At 42.7% G+C, this 23199-nt stretch overlaps 1 protein-coding gene and 1 long non-coding RNA gene across 5 annotated transcripts in view; one reads left to right on the top strand and one right to left on the bottom strand.

Annotated features, from left to right (window-relative positions):
- Window positions 1–7984, bottom strand: part of LOC147029007 (uncharacterized) — a 57064-nt gene extending 49080 nt beyond the window's left edge. Inside the window, exons 1-2 of one of the 4 annotated variants that reach the window (XR_015057799.1) lie at window positions 7467–7984; window positions 1405–1451 (exon numbers count right to left, since the gene is read on the bottom strand). This is a non-coding gene — a long non-coding RNA (uncharacterized LOC147029007). The remainder of the gene's footprint in view (window positions 1–1404; window positions 1452–7466) is intronic. The other 3 variants (XR_015057798.1, XR_015057800.1, XR_015057797.1) reach the window with 3 other exon arrangements.
- Window positions 7985–9502: 1518 nt separating this feature from the next.
- SLC16A10 (solute carrier family 16 member 10) overlaps window positions 9503–23199 on the top strand; it is a 99582-nt gene continuing 85885 nt past the window's right edge. Inside the window, exon 1 of the mRNA XM_085879928.1 lies at window positions 9503–10947. Coding sequence (XP_085736054.1) covers window positions 9705–10947 — 1243 coding nt within the window. The 5' untranslated portion in view covers window positions 9503–9704. The remainder of the gene's footprint in view (window positions 10948–23199) is intronic.

Raw genomic sequence — 23199 nt, 5'->3', positions numbered from 1 at the left:
GAAATTTATACACCGTCTAATATGAAAACGATCATAAGTTGGGCCATTGTGTTTATCTATAAATGCGCATAAGAAATCGAGAAATTATAAGAATACACGAAGTCATCACTCTCTGGAAGCCGGTACGTTGTAACCCGTAATGCGGAACGTGGCTGTGCTTCCCTTCCCCATCGGCCACGCCCACGCAACAACGTGTCTTCCCATTGATTTGGTAAATAAATGGCCATAACTTGGGAAGCACTTGTCCGATTAATATCAAACCTTGAAAAGGCACATCCTCAGGTCCCCAGCAATATACCTGGCAAGTTTCAATTGGATCGGACCAGAGGTTGTCGAGAAACAGCGGTCACACACACACAAACACACACATAGAGATTGCTGGAATTATAGATAGACTAGTACATGCCCGTAAAAAATAAATAAATAAATAAATAAACCACACAGGCCATTTCTTCACTCTCGCATGCCCGTACGTGCGTGACCCGGAAGTTCGATATTATTTGCAGTTACCATTATTCGCAATTTATTTTTAATACCCAATTATTCAATTAGCGCCAACGTATTTTACCTTTTCGCAATGTCGTGGCAAGGAAAAACAAAAAGAGAAGAGAAGAGAGAGAAAAATTTTTACTTCCTGGTTCGGAGCGTACCAGCACTCTGATGTTCCCGAAATTTATACACCGTCTAATATGAAAACGATCATACCTTGGGCCATTGTGTTTATCTATAAATGCGCATAAGAAATTGAGAAATTATTAGAATACACGAAGTCATCACTCTCCGGAAGCCCGTACGTGGTTACCCGTAATGGGGAATGTGGCTGTGCTTCCCTTCCCCATCGGCCACGCCCACGCAACAACGTGTCTTCCCATTGGTTTGGTAAATAAATGGCCACAACTTGGGAAGCACTTGTCCGATTAATATCAAACCTTGAAAAGGCACATCCTCAGGTCCCCAGCAATATACCTGGCAAGTTTCAATTACATCGGACCAGTGGTTGTCGAGAAACAGCGGTCACACACACACAAACACACACAGAGATAAATGTCAAGTCAATCGGATGAAAATTGTCAGTTTTGTAACCTTGACCTTTGACCTATTGGCCTCAAAAACAATCATCATCAAGCTTTTGATGAGCTCCAGCAGCTAGTTAAGTTTTGTGAAGATCGCTCTGGAATTGCCACCTGTATGCAATTGACAAACAGACAAACAAGCAGTCATAAACCTTGACACGACTGCAAAAACAAAAGGCTTCTTGGTTTTGATTGTTGAACCAATTCAGTGATCCAATATGCAAATTATATTCAAATGTCAAGTTAATAGGATGCAAATTAACAATTTTATGTGACTATGACCTTTTGTCCTATTGACCTCAAAAACAATAGGTTTCAAGCTTTTCATTACCTCGACTTGGTGGTTAAGGCCCGTGAAGATCGGTGTATAATTCTGACCTGTTGGTGATTGACAGACAGACAGACAGACAGACAAACACAATAAATATGTCATGCACAGTTCGATACTTGTGAAATCCAAATAAACAATATGCTTCTAGGTTTTGATTGTTGAACCAATTCAGTGATCGAACATGCAAATCCTGTTCAATCTAGCAGAGTGCCACCCTCTGGGTGGATGGTGATTGTGTATTACTTGTTGAAAAAAGTACAGTCTATGTATTGCAAGAAGACCCCATGATGTTTGTTTGGTGGGCATGTGAAGAGGTCTACAGGTCGAAAGCACCAAAAGTGTCCAACTCTAAGTGGTCCAAATGATCTATAGGGGTGTATAATGGTCTATAAGTGCCTCAAAGGATAAAGGGTCTACCTAGCTCGAAGTGGTCTAAAGGGTGTAAATGTCTTCTGGAGTCAAAGGGGTCGAAAGGGTCTTAAAAGGTATCAATAGGTCTATAAGGTTCTTCAGGGGTCTAAAAGTTCCAAAGGGATCGAAAGAGTCTGAATGCATTTAAAGGGTCAAGCGGTCTAAGTGGTCTAAAGGGTCAGGGGATGGAAACGGTCGAAGCGGTAAGTAGCAGTGATGGCAAAGTGTAAAAAAAAAATTCAAAAACTATTTCAAGGTGGTAAAGTGTGTATAAATAAATCAAGGTGGTATGGGATATGGGAGTGCAAATGGTAAAGTTGATGGATGTATAAATGACCGTTTTTACAGCCATTTTTCCCTGCTGTGCAGGGGTTTGGCTTTTTCTTGAGGCAATGTTTTTTTATGGCCGGATGCCCTTCCTGACGCCAACCCTGGTCGCCTCTTCCGACACACAGGGATATGGTACAACTATTCTAACCGGGGCATACACCGGGACCAGTACACTGGCACTCATTTCGCCGACCTCGGAAGGATGACAGGCTGAGTCAACCTCCTGGTGTTAATTCAGCAGCCAACGGGGCTTGAACTCAGGACCCTGGGATCCCAAGCCACCACCCTAACCACTAAGCCAACACCAGGCTTGATGGATGTATATAAATAAATAATTCAGTGTGCGTTTTGGCAGTGTTGATGGATGGATGTAAATAAATAATTCAGTGTTGTGTGTTTTGGTGGTGTTGATGCATGTATATAAATAAATAAATAATTCAGTGTTGTGTGTTTTGGCAGTGTGGATGTATCTATCTACAATTCCAGCAGTGTGTGTGTGTGTGTGTGTGTGTGTGTGTGTGTGTGTGTGTGTGTGTGTGTGTGTGTGTGTGTGTGTGTGTGTGTGTGTGTGTGTGTGTGTGTGTGTGTGTGTGTGTGTGTGTGTGACCGCTGTTTCTCGACAACCTCTGGTCCGATCTAATTGAAACTTGCCAGGTATATTGCTGGGGACCTGATGATGTGCCTTTTCAAGGTTTGATATGAATCGGACAAATGCTTCCCAAGTTATGGCCATTTATTTACCAAACCAATGGGAAGACACGTTGTTGCGTGGGCGTGGGCGTGGCCGATGGGGAAGGGAAGCACAGCCACGTTCCCCATTACGGGTTACAACGTACGGGCTTCCGGAGAGTGATGACTTCGTGTATTCTAATAATTTCTCGATTTCTTATGCGCATTTATAGATAAACACAATGGCCCAAGTTATGATCTTTTTCATATTAGACGATGTATAAATTTCGGGAACGTCAGAGTGCTGGTATGCTCTGAACCAGGAAGTAAATTTTTTCTCTCTCTTCTCTTCTCTTTTTGTTTTTCCTTGCCACGACATTGCGAAAAGGTAAAATACGTTGGCGCTAATTGAATAATTGGGTATTAAAAATAAATTGCGAATAATCGTAACTGCGAATAATATCGAACTTCCGGGTCACGCACGTACGGGCACGTGAGAGCGAAGAAACGGCCTGTGTGGTTTATTTATTTATTTATTATTATTATTATTATTTTTTTTTTTTTTACGGGCACATACTCGTGTATATAAATAAATAAATAATTCAGTGTTGTGTGTTTTGCTCGTGTTGATGCATGTATATAAATAAATAATTCAGTGTTGTGTGTTTTGCTCGTGTTGATGCATGTATATAAATAAATAATTCAGTGTTGTGTGATTGGTGGTGTTGATGCATGTATATAAATAAATAAATAATTCAGTGTTGTGTGTTTTGGTGGTGTTGATACATGTATATAAATAAAGAAATAATTCAGTGTGTGTTTTGGTGGTGTTAATACATGTATATAAATAAATAAATAATTCAGTGTTGTATGTTTTTGTGGTGTTGATGCATGTTTCGAAATAAATAAACAATTCAGTGTTGTGTGTTTTGGTGGTGTTGATGCATGTATATAAATAAATAAATAATTCAGTGTTGTTTGTTTTGGTGGTGTTGATGCATGTACATAAATGAATAAATAATTCAGTGTTGTATGTTTTGGTGGTGTTGATACATGTATATAAATAAATAAATAATTCAGTGTTTTGTGTTTTGGTGGTGTTGGTGCATGTATATAAATAAATAAATAATTCAGTGTTGTGTGTTTTGGTGGTGTTGATACATGTATATAAATAAATAAATAATTCACTGTTTTGTGTTTTGGTGGTGTTGGTGCATGTATATAAAAAAATAAATAATTCAGTGTTGTATGTTTTGGTGGTGTTGATGCATGTATATAAATAAATAAATAATTCAATGTTGTGTGTTTTGGTGGTGTTGATGCATGTATATAAATAAATAAATAATTCAATGTTGTGTGTTTTGGTGGTGTTGATGCATGTATATAAATAAATAAATAATTCAGTGTTTTGTGTTTTGGTGGTGTTGGTGCATGTTTCTAAATAAATGAATAATTCAGTGTTGTGTGTTGGTCGTGGAGATGGGAAAGTGTTAATAAATAAATAATTCACTGTTGTGTGTTTTGGTGGTGTTGATACACGTGTATATATATATATATATATATATAATTCAGTGTGTGTTTTGGTGGTGTTGATACATGTATATAAATAAATAATTCAGTGCTGTGTGTTTTGGTGGTGTTGATACATGTATATAAATAAATAATTCAGTGTTGTGTGTTTTGGTGGTGTTGATACATGTATATAAATAAATAATTCAGCGTTGTGTGTTTTGGTGGTGTTGATACATGTATATAAATAAATAACTCGGTGTTGTGTGTTGGTCGTGGAGATGGGAAAGTGTTAATAAATAAATAAATAATTCACGATGGTATGTCGAGGGCAGTGTTGTATTTTTTTTGTCGTTTCAAGGCTCTTGGAGGAATTTCGAGCACAGAATGAACCAGAATGTAACGAAACAAAAAGAACAGGAGAAAGAGAGGGGGTGGCGGATTGATTGAGGGACATTTGGAGGGATAAGGACCGTGCGGAGGAATGAGAGCAAGTCGAGGAACACATGGCGGGAACAAGATGGATAACACACAAACTCTCAATCACAGAACTGGAAGGAAAAACTGGAAATCAGGAAGAAGGTGGGCTTGGGGAGGGTTGATGGGGGTAGAACGGATCACGGTTGTGGATGGGTGATGACCTGATATGGTGGTGAAGAGACATCTCACACTGCTGGACGGAATTATGATTGAAGAGAGTGAGGAAGTTGTTTCCACAGGTGTTGAAAAAAAAAAGAGTAAAGTAGAATGGCCCTCGGTAAGACCACATACCTCCGCCATGCTGAACGGTTTACGTTTTCTATCTGAATGATAGGCTGGATCTGGATCCAGACCTGAAACCAAAATCGAATCAGCTTGGTCTCGTCACCGAACCAACTCATCCACCAAGTGTGTTTTTTTTTCATGACTCGTCCAAAATTCGTTGACACGTCATGCATGCCCTACTCCATGTCGTTTTTGGCAGCTTCTCTCAATGGTGAAGAATCACTCAAAGAATTCTTGTAGCCAGATCCGGATCTTCACCAATATTTAATTAATGAATCCTCGTCTTACACCCACCGCTTCCACCAAGTTTTGTCCGAATCCGTGCATCACCTTTTGAGACATCCTGCTCACAGACACACTCAAATAGACAGGGATGAAAAACATAACCTCCGTCCACCTTCGCTGGCGGAGGCAATGAGCGGAGGTGAGCAGCGAGTCTGGATTTTGGGAGTTTCAGCAGAAGGGGTACGTTTCACTGATGGCCTTGTGCCTTGTGCACACATACGAGACCAAAGCTTGGTGTCATCTGCTAACGACGATACGGTACTGCCTGCCAACTGGGCTTGGGAGGTGGTTCATGTAAACCCGGAGCAAGACCGGGTCCCCAAAACACTTCGTCGCGGAATCCCGCTGGAAACTAGGGGCTGCATTCTGGCCCCGTGGCCAAAGACGGATGTGTTTTCAGATGCTCTTTGGCCTTCGTGTTGAAGTGCATGTTTATTAGTTTGACAACCTTTGTTTGATTGTGTACTTTGGTCTTAGGGCCGAAGTTACATCCATAGCTTTGTTGTAAAGGTTTCAACTTTTTTATTATTAATTAATTTATTTACCATTTGTAGCACGCAACCGGCCGTTACATGTTGGGCCCTGTCCGTCTCTCCATTCGCAACCTTTACTCGAAACTCATTGGATGGCATGTGCATGCAATGGTGGTGCTGTTGTTGTTTCGTATTCATCCTGTGGCTGCTGGTTGCCTAATTCCGAGAAGCGTGCCTGTGCCGCTAATGCCGGTGCCCCGTTTCCAGTGAGTTGGTACTCGTTTTGCCGACCTTGTCAGGATGGCAGGCTGAGTCAACCCCACCTGGTGTTATAATAACGGCACGACAGGAACTCAAACTCAAGACCCCAATATCTTAAGCCAGCCACCTGAACAGTTAAGCCATCACCTGGATAATTACACGTGCAATAATTTCGTCAAATAATTTTGGGATTGCAGCCAAATGTCATGGGACATGATTTTTGACAATTACATTTTATGTTTTTGGAGACGAGTACTAGATTGTATACAGAATAAGAACTCAAACTGCAAGGTGTGCCTAAGGAAAGGATGTGGGTGGCCCCGTCGACCGGGAACTCAAATTCCAATCAGCCATCAACAAAACTTCCCAGCGACCTCGGTATCATGAACAAAACCTCCCAACTACCTCGTTATCATGAACAAAACCTCCCAACTACCTCGTTATCATGAACAAAACCACCCAGATACCTCGGTATCATGAACAAAACTTCCCAGCTACCATGGTATCATGAACAAAACTTCCCAGCTACCTCGGTATCATGAACAAAACTTACCAGCTACCATGGTATCATGAACAAAACCTCCCAGCTACCATGGTATCTTGAACAAAATCTCCCAACTACCTCGGTATCATGAACAAAACCTCCCAACTACCTCGGTATCATGAACAAAACCTCACAGCTACCTCGGTATCATGAACAAAACCTCCCAGCTACCTCGTTATCATGAACAAAACCTCCCAGCTACCTCTTTATCATGAACAAAACCTCCCTGATACCTCGGTATCATGAACAAAACCACCCAGATACCTCGGTATGTACAAAACCTCCCAGATACCTCGGTATGTACAAAACCTCCCAGATACCTCGGTATGTACAAAACCTCCCAGATACCTCGGTATGTACAAAACCTCCCAGATACCGCGGTATGTACAAAACCTCCCAGATACCGCGGTATGTACTAAACCTCTCAGGTACATCGGTATGTACAAAACCTCCCAGCTACCTCGGTATCATGAACAAAACCTTCACTCAACTCAATATCGGGAGATGATCCCAGTTATCTTTAACCCTGTAAGTGCGCGCACACACACACACACACGTACGTACACACACACACACACACACACACACACACACACACACACACACACACACACACACACACACACACACACGTACGTACACACACACACACACACACACACACACACACACACACACACACACACACACATCTACCTCATGGCGCCTCCCATTCAGAAGGTGCAACGGGTCCACATGAAAGCAACTACACTCGTCCAAGAGCTTGGGGAGTACACACATGAACATAGACGTCGATATGAGAATGTGGCACTCACTGTATTACTGCAGGACACGTGCAGACATGATCGTGGGTCACCCAGTGCTGCATGGCGCAGTCCGAGTACAACACGGACACTTGTTCTTCATCGCTGCATGCAGAGCAACAAGAGGTCATTCGATGTAACTCTTCAACGAGCTTAACCCAGTAAATGTTAATGAACTGTTTGTTTAGTAACCGGATTAGTGAAGATCGGAATGGTCTTCGACAGATTGCAGTAGTGAGCAGAGGCAGATACGACACAGAAAATGAGGATTAAGATCGATAGGAATTCGAGGTAGTACTAGTAGTGGCAGTAGTAGTAGTCGTCGTCGGGAAATTCAATGGCACACACGAAGTATGTAAATAAACTGTGACGGAGTGATCGGAACTATAACATGATACCGACCCAGTACCCACTCCCGTTCTTGGTGGTGATGAACACAACAGTTAAAACATAAGGTAGTAGATATAGTGGTGGCACGCAACTTAATAAAATATTAACAGCCCCATGCCCTTCTGAGCCTGGTAACCAGGTAAACATCAGTGTGTCACTACCTGCAGGTGGACGAAGCATATGGAATGATTGCGCTCGAGGATTCACCTGAACCAGGTACAGGAGGACGTCGACCAATCACATCACGGGATCTTTCCTTGAATGCTCATTTGCAGAGAACTTACAGCACTCCCAGGTGAAGACGAAGAGTGTGTGTGTGTGTGTGTGTGTGTGTGTGTGTGTGTGTGTGTGTGTGTGTGTGTGTGTGTATGTGTGTATGTGTATGTGTATGTATACGTATACGTGTGTGTGTAAGGGTGTATGTGTATGTATACGTGTGTATGTGTGTGTGTGTACATGTGTGTATGTGTGTGTGTGTGTACGTGTGTGTGTGTACGTACATGTGTGTGTGTGTTTGTGTATGTGTGTGTGTACGTGTGTGTGTGTGTACGTGTGTGTGTGTACGTGTGTATGTGTGTGTGTACGTGTATGTGTACGTGTATGTATGTGTGTGTGTGTGTGTGTATGTATACGTGTGTGTATGTGCGTGCATGTGTGTGTACGTGTGTATGTATGTGTGTATGTGTGTGTGTGTGTACGTGTGTGTGTATGTATGTGTATGTGTGTGTACGTGTATGTGTGTGTATGTATGTATGTGTGTGTGCACGTGGTGTGTGTCTGTGATGATTAAATGGACGACAGAATAACGACCACTTTCAGGCGGTGTATGATCAAAGTTTTATGATCATGTAGTGTTTTGAGTTGTCCGACATATATTTAAATGTGATGTGTGTGTAAAATGTTTAAACGATTTTTTTAATAACGAAGCACTGTTGAAGATTTCAGTATATTTAACGGTGTGTACTCATTGTTGTTTGGTGTAAAATGTTATTTTGATTTCATAGGGGAGAATGAACGGTATTCGGGATGGAAGGAGTTGCAAGAGGGAGAGTCGTGAGGTGTGAGTGTTTGGTGGGGAGGAAGGGGGAGAGGAGGTGTGAGGGATGGGGTGGAGAGGAGGTGTGGGGGATGGGGTGGAGAGGAGCTGTGAGGGATTGGTGTGGGGAGGGGGGAGGAGAGGAGGTGTGAGGGATTGGTGGGGAGGGGGAGAGGAGGTGTGAGGGATTGGTGGGGAGGGGAGAGGAGGTGTGAGGGATTGGTGGGGAGGAGGGGAGAGAGGTGTGAGGGATTGGTGGGGAGGAGGGGAGAGAGGTGTGAGGGATTGGTGGGGAGGAGGGGAGAGAGGAGGTGTGAGGGATTGGTGGGGAGAGAGGAGGTGTGAGGGATTGGTGGGGAGGGGGAGAGGAGGTGTGAGGGATGGGGTTGGAGAGGAGGTGTGAGGAATTGGAGGTAGAGGAGGTGTGAGGGATTGGGTGGAGAGGAGGGATGGGGAGGGGAGAGGAGGTGTGAGGGATGGGGGTGGAGAGGAGGTGGGGGGAGTGGGGGATGGGAGAGTGGAGAGCAGTCAGAAGGCCATGTGGATAGCGATGGAGGTGGGTAACCGGGCAGTCAGGGGCAGGGTGGGGGAGTGGACTGGACGGGGGGAGGAGGCGAGTGCAGTGGGAGGGAAGACGAGCGAGAAGGGATGAAAGTAGGAGGAGGAGAGGAGAGGTAGTCCGGAAGCCGTGCGCATGTTCAGATTGCGGAGCGAGAGATAGGGAGAACGAGAGAGCAGCACGGAGAGCGATAAGGAGCAAACGCGAGACTGACAAACAGACAGGCGGACGTGAAGTACATGAACCACCCTGATTGGCTCAAACGATGGAAAGGGATCTCGATGGAGAGCAGTTGCTGACAAGTCGGTTAGAAGGGGAGGAAAATGAGGAGGACATGAGCAAGGAAACCGGGAATGAGATTGACTATTCTATAATGGAGCAAAATGAGTTGCGTGGGAATAAGGATTTGGCGAGGAGAGAAGGTGATGACGAGGACGAGGATCATATTGAGATAGAGTCTGGTACGAGAGAGCACCATGGAGCGGCTGAGTACCAGGGATTGAATGAGAATCTTGGTGAGGGTAAATATAACGAGAGTGAGGATCCGGATAGAGGTGAAGTGAAGCGAATGAGGGAAATTGTTGGTGTTGGTGGGTGTCGAGAAGGTCATGTGGACCCCAGTGAGAGTGACGGTCTAAAAGGCCATGTGGACCCCAGTGTGAGTGACAGTCCAAAAGGCCATGTGGACCCTAGTGACAGTGACGGTCCAAAAGGCCATGTGGACTCCAGTGTGAGTGACAGTCCAAAAGGTCATGTGGACCCCAGTTTGAGTGACAGTCCAAAAGGCCATGTGGACTTCAGTGAGAGTGATGGTCCAAAAGGCCATGTGGACCTTAGTGTGAGTGACGGTCCAAAAGGCCATGTGGACCCCAGTGAGAGTGACGGTCCAAAAGGCCATGTGGACCTCAGTGTGAGTGACGGTCCAAAAGGCCATGTGGACCCGAGTGAGAGTGACGGTCCAAAAGGCCATGTGGACCACAGTACAAGTGAGGAGGAACATAGAACATCTTCTGAAGTACAGGAATCAAATGAGGAACTCGGTGAGAACACTTGCCTGGTTATGAGCGATGGCCACATTGCTCGCGAAGATTTTACTGCAGGTGGAGTCCAGAATCTGAGAGATGATCGTGATGCGAGTCAAAACCAAGTAAAAGACCAAATAATAGAGGTTGATATGTCACATGGTGGAATAGAACAGGATGACGATGATGATGATTGCCAAATTGCCAAAGAAATGAAGAAAGAAATTGATGAGGAAGACGACGATTTCAACAACGGAGAGAGTGAGAAATTGACCTCAAAAATGAGAAGCAACGAAGAGATAGATCATCCTGGGGAGTGTGAAGGGGAAACATTCCAGGAAGGAGGCTGGGGCTGGGTCGTAATGATGGCCGCTCTCTGGGCCAATGGTTCCATATTCGGTATTCAAAATTCCTTTGGGATGCTCTTCATCCTTATCCAGCAGGAGCTTGGTGATGCAGAAGATCCTAACTTGCAGTTTAAAACAGGTGAGAATGTTCAAAGTTGTTTATTGACAGGAAGGTTTGTTTCATGTCTGTCTTATATTCATTTCCATGAGCCCTTTTGTTCCTCTAACCATTTAAAAAGAATCAGCATTGAAAAAAAACATATTTTTATTTATTTATTTATTGTCAACAAAAATTATCAGCATCCTTGAAATGTCAAAAATAGATCCATTTTTAAAAAGGTGTTGAGATTTAGAAAATTTTCATTCGATTTTGTGGAGTCGTTATTAGGGAAGAGCCGAGTTTGGACGAAAGAAAAATAAATAAATGATAAAAATTTTGTTAAGATTATAAAAGTGTTCAAGGCACAAAGTGCAAACAACTGTGAAGTTGCTTGTCTTGTCGGTCTGATGATTTGGCCGCAGAGCAAATGTGTCATCTCCCAAGCCTATATTTACTCTCTGGGGGAATCCGGTTGGAGTAGCCGGCGTCCTTCAGGATGTTAGCTTTCAGTGAGGACGTCTTGGGCTTCAGATGATCATCATGATCATGATGAGCCTTCATTTTCAGAAAAGAATCAATAATTTTGTGATATTTTTTGTTTAAATTTTTTTGGGTGTTGTGATCACCACATCCACACTGTTCCCTTGTTGAGCAATTCAGTACTTGAAGCACCAGAGTTTGTTGTATATCTGCACACTTTTACACTTGTGAAGTAGTCTTGTAAGAAACACAACTTTTGAGGACTCGGTGTTTAAATTTGTTGTTTTATAGTGTAGTTTACTCGCAAAAGTATCCATCCCTTGTGACGAGAAAAGTTAATCTATCAAATTCAATTATTTCATGGTATGGAAATAGGTTAATTGTGTTGCACTAAAAAAAAATCCGGCCTTTATCAATTTGAGACCAATTGGTCACCCTGTTTGCCAAAAATTGCTGTATTGGTCACTTTGGCCTCAATTCGTGGCCTCAAACAGCCTCCGAGGTCACTGCCACGTAGCCCATGTTACTTCATGCACAAAGTTGTATCTATACCCTGAGTATGAAGTTTGTGGCTTTAAAGATGTGGTTGTGCATTAGAGAGAGACAGACAGACAGACAGACAGACAGACAGACAGACAGACAGACAGACAGACAGACAGACAGACAGACAGACAGACAGACATATATTTTATTTTTTTTGAGAAACTAAGACCCAGTCACATCTCTCACCTGTGAATGGAGGAAACAACCAATTAACTCTCACCTCATCAATTAAACCCAGGTGGCTCAGATTATGTAAATAAATAAATAGACTCCTCCCATGCTCTTCTCACTGAAGAAGCTGCATAAAGCAACCAAAAAGGGCTACTCAAGGTAAGATCTTGTAAAAAGTGGAAAGTCTTTACAGCTGTGAAGGAACTCTGGGAAGGGTTTGGAACAGCAAAAGGGCTTACCTTGGGCAGCTTTTTGTGGTTGCTTTATGCAGCTTTCTGCACACACACACACACACACACACACACACACACACACACACACACACACACACACACACACACACACACACACACACACACACACACACACACACACACACACACACACACACACACACACACACACACACACACACACACACACACACACACCGATGTTCATCCAAAACTGGTTCATTACAAATCTCCATTAAAAAATACAGAGCGAAGAAGGAGAAAATGTCCCGAATATATAAATGCTCTTTTGATTTGTCTGCAAGTGTTGTCTTTCCCTTTCAAATCAACAGGGACATCGATGTTCCAAAAGTTCAAAGTGTGTGTTATAATTATTACACACAAGTTTATTGCCATCAGTGAATGTGGAGAGGTAAAGTCCTTGTCTGCTTGCCTCCATTTGTGTACATTTTTCCTTGTCTGAAGTGAATGAGACAGGAGATAACTTCTTTTTTTTACAAGACAGGCAAGAGTATAATCGAGAGGAATGAGGGGAAAGAGGGGTAGGCCAAGGGGTCAAGGTTCGGAGCAGGAGAGATAGATAGTAGGTGGGACAGATAACGTAGAGGACGAGGGTTAGAGATAGCAAATGGGGGGGGGGGAGGGGAAAGGAGGGATGGGGGGGGGGTGTACATTATCTTTTAGTTACCCTGCAGGAATGCTGGTGAGAGGTAAAAGTACAGCACACACCTTGTTCACCTTTCCTCTGTCGAGAGGTAAAGTTGTAGCAGTAACTGACATACGAAATGGAATGTTTCAAACATGCAATATAATTCGATCCTGATAATTTTGTCTCCTTGCAGTTGTCAATTAACCCAAACGTATATGGTTGCGCATATATATATATATATATATATATATATATATATATATATATATATATATATATATATATATATATATATATATATATATATAGATACATACATACATACATATATGATCAAGGGGGCTTTTGTGTTAATTTAATAATTCAACCCATCATTCAATATACTTTGCAGAGCAGTCCACAAGGATTAAAAAAAAAACTGTTTTGATAATTTTGCCTTTTCCTGGGTATCATTTTTACGAGTGCCTTCATCAATCTTTTTTCGTGATGCTGTTAAGATTAAATCGCAATGTGTGGACCAGCCCCACGTGTCTAGCACACCAAGCGGAGCAGACTTGTTACCCCTTTAAAGGCCATTGGTAATTTGATTGGGTTTTTGCTGATAACCCATTAGTACGAGCTCAGTTTCAGGTGAGAAGAACTTAATGTTACTTTCAGCCAGGCTTGAACCCCTTACCTATGGGATTCCATTACATTGTGATTTCCATTGAAGTGGTTGTAATCTGAGAGGGGTTTGTAACCGTTGGAAATATTTCGCAGAATATCTTGAATGCCATTGGTAAACTCAGGGAAAACCTCAGGGAAAACCGTATCCTGCACTTTCATGTTGCTTTGAAGGAATTTTATTTATATATGTGCAAAACAGAAATGTCTTCCACTTTTTCAGGAGACTGAATGGGCAGCTGCAGGGTTAAACCCCATCACAAATGATACCCCCATCACATAACAGATGAGAGCCACAAAATTCCCCCCAAAATGCCTTTTTCCAACTTAGTGGAACTTACAAAACATAATTGCTTCTTGTTAACAGCTTCACAAAGAAACTGCTAAACCATGGAATTTCATGTGCTACATTGTTCACATGTGACAAGCACATGTATTAATTATTGACATTAGTTCTATATTAGTGTAGATAATTGCTCATTGGCTGTGACATCTCCTTCAGACTATGTGCTTGATTTGTAACTGGCTATAATATGGTGTATGGGACTGTTACTTTCGCATCACAGACAGGTTAGTGGACTCTTTGTATTATCCTGCCTCTTTTTATTCGTGCATTAAGTGGAGTCGTGCATCCCCTTCCGGAGGCATTGTTTTCAGGATGTCCATCCGTCCGTGCATACGTACGTCCGTCCATGCTACTTTTCTCTGTTTCCTCTGTAACCGCTTATCCGATTGACACATTTTTCATCATCGGTGCGATTACCCACGTGGAATGTTTAAATGATAATTATGACGTCATAGGTTGTGTGGCGTGGCAGCCATCTTGGAAAAAAAGGAAAAACTTTGGACCTCTGTATCTCTGAAACCGTTCTATTAGAAAAATGAAATGAAACTTGGCACATGTGAAGTACTCCCCATGGAAAATAAGTGTGATTTTTTTTAATGATGTCATCGGTGGCTTCGTTGTGACGTCATAATTGCATACGCCAAACGCTTTATCTGATCAGAATGAAAATTTTTGAGGGTCATCTCGGGAAAAATTGTATGGGGGGGGGAAAAAATTTGATGATGTCATCATGTCACATGGTTCGGCAGCCATATTGTTTTTTTTTAAACATAAAAGTCTTCAAAATTCTTCTCCAAAACAGCTGAACAGATTGAGGCAAAACTTTACAGGTGTGATCGCCCATCCATGAGGAACAAAAAGTTCTCCACATTTGATGTCATAGGTAACATGGTTTGACAGCTATTATTTTTTTGAAAAATAAACCTTTAAAAATCTTCTTGTCTAGAACGGCTTGACAGATTGAGGGAAAACTTCACCCACATGTTCCGCAAGCCTTGGGGCCACCAGGGTATTCACGAATAATTAATCGGTCACATGGTCTGGCAGCCATAAATTATTTCTCTTGAACCACTTCATCAATCAATGTGAAACATCACAATTACGATCTAGTGGTCATGGAGAACATATGTTTAAAATTTCAAACTGTTGGAACACATGCTCTGGCAGCCAGAATTATTTATTATTTTGAATCTGATTTCAGGGATTTAAATAAAACTTGGTACAAGTATGTGTAATGATGTAATAATGTAGGCGGAGGCATATCTGGCAGCGTCAGAGTGCCATTCTAGTTTGTTCTTGCACCCTCTGCTCTCTCTTGGTTATGTCCCTCCCAGGTTTCTGTAGGGTGCACATGGTCTGCCTGTAACCCTCTTCTTGTTTATACCCCCAAAATCTAGGCTCACTCCTCACCTCCACTAATGTGTTCCTCCTTTCTCTCATCTGTGGAACCAACTTCCCCAGTCTGTTAGGCTCATTCTTCCCTCCTGGTCTCCAAAACAGCTGTTCACCACCACCTCTTATCGTCCCCCATCCAAATCATCGATCCTTTTTTAATCCACCCCAAACCCACCTCCTTCAAATTCCCTGCCTTCCTTCCCGAAAGTTCCCTGTCGTGTAAGGTCCTGAAAGTCCCTGTGGTCTCCATCTTGTATACCCCATGTTCCCTGCCCCATCCCTCTCCCTTCCACAGATCTCCTAATGTCTCTTTTCCGACGAAACGACATGATGTGTTTAAATTCAACATTCTGACGACGAAATGGAATCATCCTTAATGGGGATACAACCAGACCGTATCGTTTTAGGTGGGTTACAATTTGATCACATTTAACAAAAGGTGGTAAATTTGAGATCACAACTCTTTTTGCGGGAGTATCCAAAGGGTTAAATGGAACATAAATATCGGGATCAAAGAAAAGTCCACGCTCGACGACTTGAGCAACCATCAGCACTTCAGAAACGAAAAAAACAATTTTTTTGTTCAAACGGGAATCCGCCTTAACATTCTCAATCCCGATGATCTCACCTCCACTGGCAATTAACTTCTTCATGTCGATCTCCGACGGAGGAAAACAAACAATGCCATGTTTCCGGGTTCGCGCTTCAAACGAAGCAGACCACAAACTTTAACCTGCCATGACTCTTCGATGGCCGGATATATAAAAATAAATCGGGTCACGAGAAAAATGTTCAAAAAACCCCCCCAAAAAACATGCAAGTACAGGCACATTGTTACCTCCGACACCGAAGGTGAAGGAGGTATAAAAATAAATCAGGTCGGGTCTCTTGTCTCCCCATGACACACACACACACACACACACACACACACACACACACACACACACACACACACACACACACACACACACACACACACACACACACACACACACACACCGTTCAAACTTCAACAGGTCATGAGAAAATGAGAACAACTTAAACAAAAGGAAAAGATGTACTGAATCCAAAATAAGGAAATAAATAAATAAACGAATCATGCACAACAGTAAATCGGCACGGCCACCGCCCAAAGCACAAAACGTACCGAATACCGCCATGAATGCTCTTTTCTCCCTCTCTCTAATTCGGGAAATGGGGGGAATGGGGGCGCAAAAAGGGGGGGTGGGGGTGGGCAAAAAAAAAAGCTGAGTAGGGGAGACAAGATTGCACAAGGGACAACACAGGGTTAACACATGCACCAACATGCCACCATGCCACTTGCACACAAAGCGACTGCCCACCAGGGAGAGGCAGACAGACAGACAGGCAGACAGGCAGACATGAATGGTGAGAGTGTTACGGTCGTGAAGTTGAGACTGAGTCATCAAAGGAAGAGGGCTATCATCAAACTTTCAGAGTTGAATTATTATCTGTCAATCGTGGCTCAATGTCGTAGTGGTTGTTCAGCAGTGTTTCCATCTCTCTGCCAAAGTCTGCAGTTTGACTGTGCTGTTTTACGCACGGCTAATGCTCTTAAGGCTCTCTCTCACCATTTTGCCACTTTGCATGCTCTTGGGCCCATAAAGCCCCTTGACTGTTTTGATGAGACATTGCACCACTGTGGTGGTGCATGTGCTTCGAGCACCTTAAGATGAAGGTCTCTGCAACTTGATGTCCTCAGGATGCTTCCACTGTGCCGGCGTTTGATCATTCACCACTGCAGACACTTGGAAGCAGTGATGGCTGAAATGGTCACCCCCTTGCCCCCTACCCTTATGTCCTGACTCTCCCTTTCTGTGTCCTCCCAATATCAGTGGCATTCCAACACGCCTGACTCGTCTCGTGAAATTAATTTTCTTATAAGTATTCCACCCGTTTGATTATTATTCTTTGTCATTTGGTTTTTGTTATTGTATTTCAAAAATAATAAATTTGTTTATGATCAAAATGGTGTTACTCTTTTGCTTCTGTGGTGCGATTAGGCTCGAAACGAAACCTTTTGGGAGATTATGAGAAGAGCTTTCTGATGAACCTGATCAGCCATCTGTGCTCTCATTATTTAAACGAGGTGTATAACACCACATCGACCTTGCTAAAAGTTCATTGCTATCCTAACCTTGTTTTGTATTTGTGATCCTGTCACAGTGAAATGAATGCATTTGAGGTAGAATTGCAGTTTTCCTTTTCGAAACTACACCTGATGATCAGTCAGGTGATATGGCATCACAATCTGTGTGGTTGAGCAATGGAGACTGAAGTAGTAATCTCCATCCACTACAGTTCTGTATCAGGAGAATCTTTGTACCTTGGGGCGGAGTCAAAAGGTTAAATACCAAAAAAAAATAAAAAATGCAATTACGGGCACATTGTTACCTCTGACACCGAAGGTGAAGGAGGTTGTTTTCACCCCTCTCTGTCTGTCTATCTTCAAAAATCAAAGACTTTTCAATTGTATTGGTCAGTCGATTTTGTTTGTTTGTCTGTCTGTCACTTACAGGTCACAATTTCAAACCAATCTTCACGAAACTTCACCACATGGTGGAGTTTGTCGTAAGGAAGAAGCCTATCTGAGGTCAAATTTTTGACGTCGAAAGGTCAACATAGGCCCGAGGTAATCAACTGAGGTGGTATTTCTAAAATCCTCAATTTTCATCCGATTGACTTGAAGTTTGAAGAGGATTTATATTTCAGGTCACTGAATGAAACCAGCCAATTATTTTTGAGGTCAACGTCAATCAAAGGGTCAACATAGTCTCAAGGTCAACAACAAAGATGGTATTTTTTTTTAAAAGAATGGTATTTAAATAATAATCAAAAGAGTAAGCTTTCCAAATTTGCAGATGACTCAAAGCTTGGAGGTAAGGTGGATAGCAGAGGGGGTGGTGATCAGATACAGGAAAGTATTGACACTTGCATCGATTGGGCAAACGATTGGTAGATGGAATTTAACCTGAGTGAGTGTAAGGTGTTGGGGATGGGAAAGAACAATGAAAATAGAGATTACAAGATGGAAGGGGTTAATTTTGGAGTGTGTCACACAGGAGAAGGATCTGGGGGTGGTAATAGATACGGGAGGTAAGCAGGCAACACAGTGTCAGGCAGCTATAGGTAAAGCAAATAGGGTGTTTAGGTTGTATTCGGAGGGGGGTCAATTATAAATCAAGAGGTGGTGTTAACATTGTACAGGAATTTAGTGAGGGCCACATCTAGAATACTGTGTGCAGCTTTGGTCACCACAACTCAGGAAGGACATAGATGCCATAGAGAGGGTTCAACGCAGGATGACTACATTGATTCCAGGCCTATGTCGACTCAGCTATGAGGAGCGGCTGAAGGAGATGGGTTTATTCACTGGAAAGGAGGTGGTTCCGAGGAGGTATGATAGAGATGTTTAAGATGATGAAACGTGCAGATAAAATATGTGAAGATGAATAATTATTCAACAGAGCAGACAGTGATGGGGCCAGGGGCCATAGCTTGAGAGTGAAGAATCGGAAAGTTTAGATGGTAGTAAAGCAGGGGACTTTTACTCAGAGAGGAGTTAATGCATGAAATGGTCTCCCTGGAAAGGTAGTGGCACCAGAAAAAGTAGATAAGTTTAAATTAGAATTCGATAGGTACCTGGAAGTTATGGAGATTGCGGGGTAAGGAGAATGTTGACAGGACTTTTAGGTAGTTTGAGCATTGATGGGTGATTGTGCGCATGTGTACAGAGTGCTGTTGGTGGGGTTATTTTGTTATTTTGCCGACTTGTCACAGTGCTGTTATTTTGCCGACATCAGAAGGATGACAGGCTGAGTCAACCCCACCTGGTATTCATTCAACAACGAAGTAGGATTTGAACTCAGGACCAAAGGATCCCAAGCCCACCACTCCAGCCATTAAGTCAACACCAGACGTATTTTCATCCGATTCACTTGAAAATTGAAAAGGAGTTGCATATTTGGTCATTGGTTTCAACCACCAATTATTTTTGAGGCAAAATTTGTTTTTTTGATTTTGCAAGTGTCGCGCTCTGCACGACGTCTTCTTGTTTGTTTGTTTGTTTGTTTGTGTGCAGGATATCTCAAAAAGTTGTGGATGGATCCGGATGAAATTTTGTTAACAGGTTCGTTGTGTGAAAAGGACGAACTGGTTAGATTTTAGTGAAGATCCGGATCCGGAACCGAATCCAACTACGAGAATTTTTAAGTGATTCTTCACCATTGAGAGATCGGGCTAAACCGATATATAGCACGATATCTCAAAAGGTTGTGGACGGATTCGGACGAAACTTGGTGGACATGTTGAGTGTGTCTGGCAATGCCGAAATGATTCGATTTTAGTGAAGATCCGGGTCCAGATCTGGATACGAGAATTATTAAATTTTTAAAGTGATTCTTCACCATTGAGAGATCGGGCCAAAAATGATATAGCACTGTGCAGCATGATATTTCAAAAATGTATTGGGCCCGATATGTTCTCATGGATCAGGCATTATGTGGTGGAGGTATGCGCTCTACCGAGTGCCCTTGTCGTTTGCAATTGCAATACTCTTGTCCCTCCCATGCTGAGCCGGTTTTCTCGGGACCAGTTTTTGCCACAGTGTAAGACAACCCTGTAATATACGTTTGTCATCATGGCAAACATTGTAAACATAAGACATATATCTGTTGTCTGTTCTACCAATTATCTTGGCACATTTATACATTGGGCTTATGGAGCTGGATTCACTCATTAAACCACGTGATTAACATGCACATCTCCCCATAACCTGTTTTTTTTCTGTATTAAATGCAAATCAAACTCAATATTTTGAAAGTGGTGATATTCTCTTCTGCGATTGACTTGTGAAACCGATTAAAACCAACTTTTTAATTGAAGAATCTCATGTGCCAAGCCCACCCCGCTCTATTGCCATTGCACCCCCTTGTACCCACGACCGACTGTCCTTTGTTTCTTTCTTCACCGAGAAGGAATACAAAGTTCTGTCCAGTTTCGACCCTGCAGTGGCAACAGGCCGAGATGGCGTCAGTGCCCTCAAATCCTGCTCTGCGGTTCTTGCTTCTCCTCTGTCTTATCTATTCAACCTGGCCTTCACCTTTTTCCACCTCTGTTATGCTTGGAAAGTCAGCTACCATTTATTCCGATTTGCAAAACTGCAAAAACAGATCTTCTCAACGATAGCCAAGTAAGCTTGCAACGGGCCTCACAACGACAGGCCAGTCACGGATGTAGTTTCTCTTAGAAAGTCTCCACACCACCAACCATGTCAAAAACTGTTTTCCCCTTTCAATGGAGCTCCGGAATCAATTTGTTGAGGTGCCATTTTTGACCATCAGATAAGCAAGATCTGATGCAAATTATGGATTTGTGAGAGGAGTGTCACAGTTCTTGCTCGATGGGAACTGTGCTATGGCATTTCTGAGGACAAAGACTCATTGCAGAGCTCTTCCTTGGCTCAGCCATCCGACCTGAGTGAAGAATCAGATGTCCGAGTGTTCACTCTAAATTTCGTCAAGGATTGTTTTCAATTGCCAATGATTCAAGACATGATATCTGTTGTAGTTTACATCCTTCACAATGTCATCCACATGACATTGTTGAAACCAAGATGTTTCAGGCAGAGCATCTCTTGGAGTGTGATTGCTCAGCAGAATGACTTACGATTACAGTTGCTACACCTGACTGTACAGCAGTCATTAATGCCACGCCATCAGTCTTGATCCCACTCGGTTAATTCCATGGTGAGTTCAAGTTACCGCTTGCTCGAATTGTTCATTTTGAAGTGCCCTCAGTGGTTGTAGTGTTTTTTTCATTGACTGAAGACCAACAAATTCCTCATAGATGACAAAATGATCATCAATACGATGGACAAACACAACTAACCGGCCTGTATCTGACATGTCCGTGCAGAATATTTTTTGCAAACTTTCTCCTTTCATGTCAAGTTGCTTTCTGTTGTCTGCTGCCCTGTCCGCGATCCTACGATCCACATCATTGGTCACGTGACATCGTGTTGTGGACATGGGTCGTTCGTCGTGTTGCTTCGCGGGCATCGATTTTGTCGTATTGTGGGCATCTGTCATCAACCGCTTTGCGGATGACGATTGGTGGCCTGCATTTTAAAGTCTTCAGTCTCTATCCTCTTGTTCCATCAGCTCTCTTTACCCTCACCAGCTCCCCCAGGATGCACGTATTCTTTCCGTAACCCTCTCCTGATTAATCTCCCAAAATCCAGGCTTTGCATCCACCTTGATGTTTTTGTTTGTTTTCTCTCCTCGGATATGGAACTGCCTTCCGGATGCAGGTAAAAAGCACTCTTCATCACAGGGCTTCAATCGAGTGGTGCTCCACAACCTCATGTCATCCCATATTTATACCTGCAATATTTTTCCCCTATTAACCCAACCTAACTTTACTCCTTTCCTAGTCGGTCACAGTAACTCTCTTATCTCTCCTCTTTTCTTGTTGGTTCATGTCCTTCCTTGTGTATCATTTTCATTTTTCAATTTTGCATGTTATTGAATGTTATTGGCCAATCAGTGGAGTCCTTTCAGCGAGCCAATCGGCATTGCGGAGACTAGACATCCTGGGGGCTCATCTCAGGACACGTACAGCTCGAAGCGCTCTTCTCCGTGCAATACTTTTTAAAATTTACTTGACGAGTTGCTCAACACATCTAAATTTTCAATCGTGACTTTTGTTCTACACCATGACGACCTTTGATTGAAGCGGATTTTCATTTGCTTGGTTGAACAACCACGCTGACAACGAATTAGCAATCTCGTCTCTTTGCATTTGATGCCGTCTTCAGGCGGTGGCGGCTCGGCACCAAGGAACTCTAATTCCCTCTTCACCATTAACATCTGGAGAGACGACGCAAAGGATTTTTTCATCAACCGTACTTCATCTACAACACGTCATTGCATTTCCTGGGATTTCTGCACATGCGCACTGGTCATTCCAGGGTGGATGAAGTCATTTCCAAAGTCGCATATTGTCCCAGGTTTGAGTCTGCAGAAGAAATCTGACAAATCAGTTGAATGGCCCTTTCATTTTCTGAATCACTCATCCGCTGGTTGCATCAACCAGGTTTTGCCTTTTTCTTGGTTTTATTTGTCAGAAGCTCTTCCACCTTGACATTAACTGTTTGAGCGCTGAATTTTTCCACGATGTGATACCAAAATAGGGTTTGAATCCAATCATTGAAGATCATGCTGAACATGCCCACATGCTGACAAATAGGAACAAACAATACAGATCACTGAGCAATGACGCAGGCCATGATAGTAGCTGACCGCACGTTCCCGTGAGGCCACGATCGTGGCCAACAGCACGCAAACGGTTCATTATGCCAATACTTGAGACTTGCTTTTTCGCACAGAATGAACTTTTGATTTTCGAAGCTGTATCACAGAAGATATGGAGACGTTTTGTAAAGAAATGATAGCGACAATGAAGTTCACATGAAACGAGCACACTTGAACCTTGGTCGGTAGCTTGGTTTTGCAATAGGCCATGCACAGTATTGACATACCTCTGCAAATCTTAATGTATGTAATTCCTTTTTGAACAATGCACAGATTTCTCGACTGGAAGAGATGGAAGTAATACTGGATTGGTTGAACAACTTTATTTCAAACTTCATTATTGACCGTCGTGCTACTCTTTATGCCAGGAGCTTGACTGCATATTATGGCATCTCATCTTGTCGCTTCTGAACTCAAACCGAACTCTTGTTTAGATGTAGTTCGTCTTTTCTTGACTTCAGATTGATGTGCGAAAAG

The sequence above is a fragment of the Eptatretus burgeri genome, chromosome 4 (genome assembly GCF_056783735.1).
Source record: "Eptatretus burgeri isolate ZD-2024b chromosome 4, Ebu_testis_v1, whole genome shotgun sequence".
NCBI lineage: Eukaryota > Metazoa > Chordata > Myxini > Myxiniformes > Myxinidae > Eptatretus > Eptatretus burgeri.
This window is presented reverse-complemented; position numbering and strand designations above follow the sequence as displayed.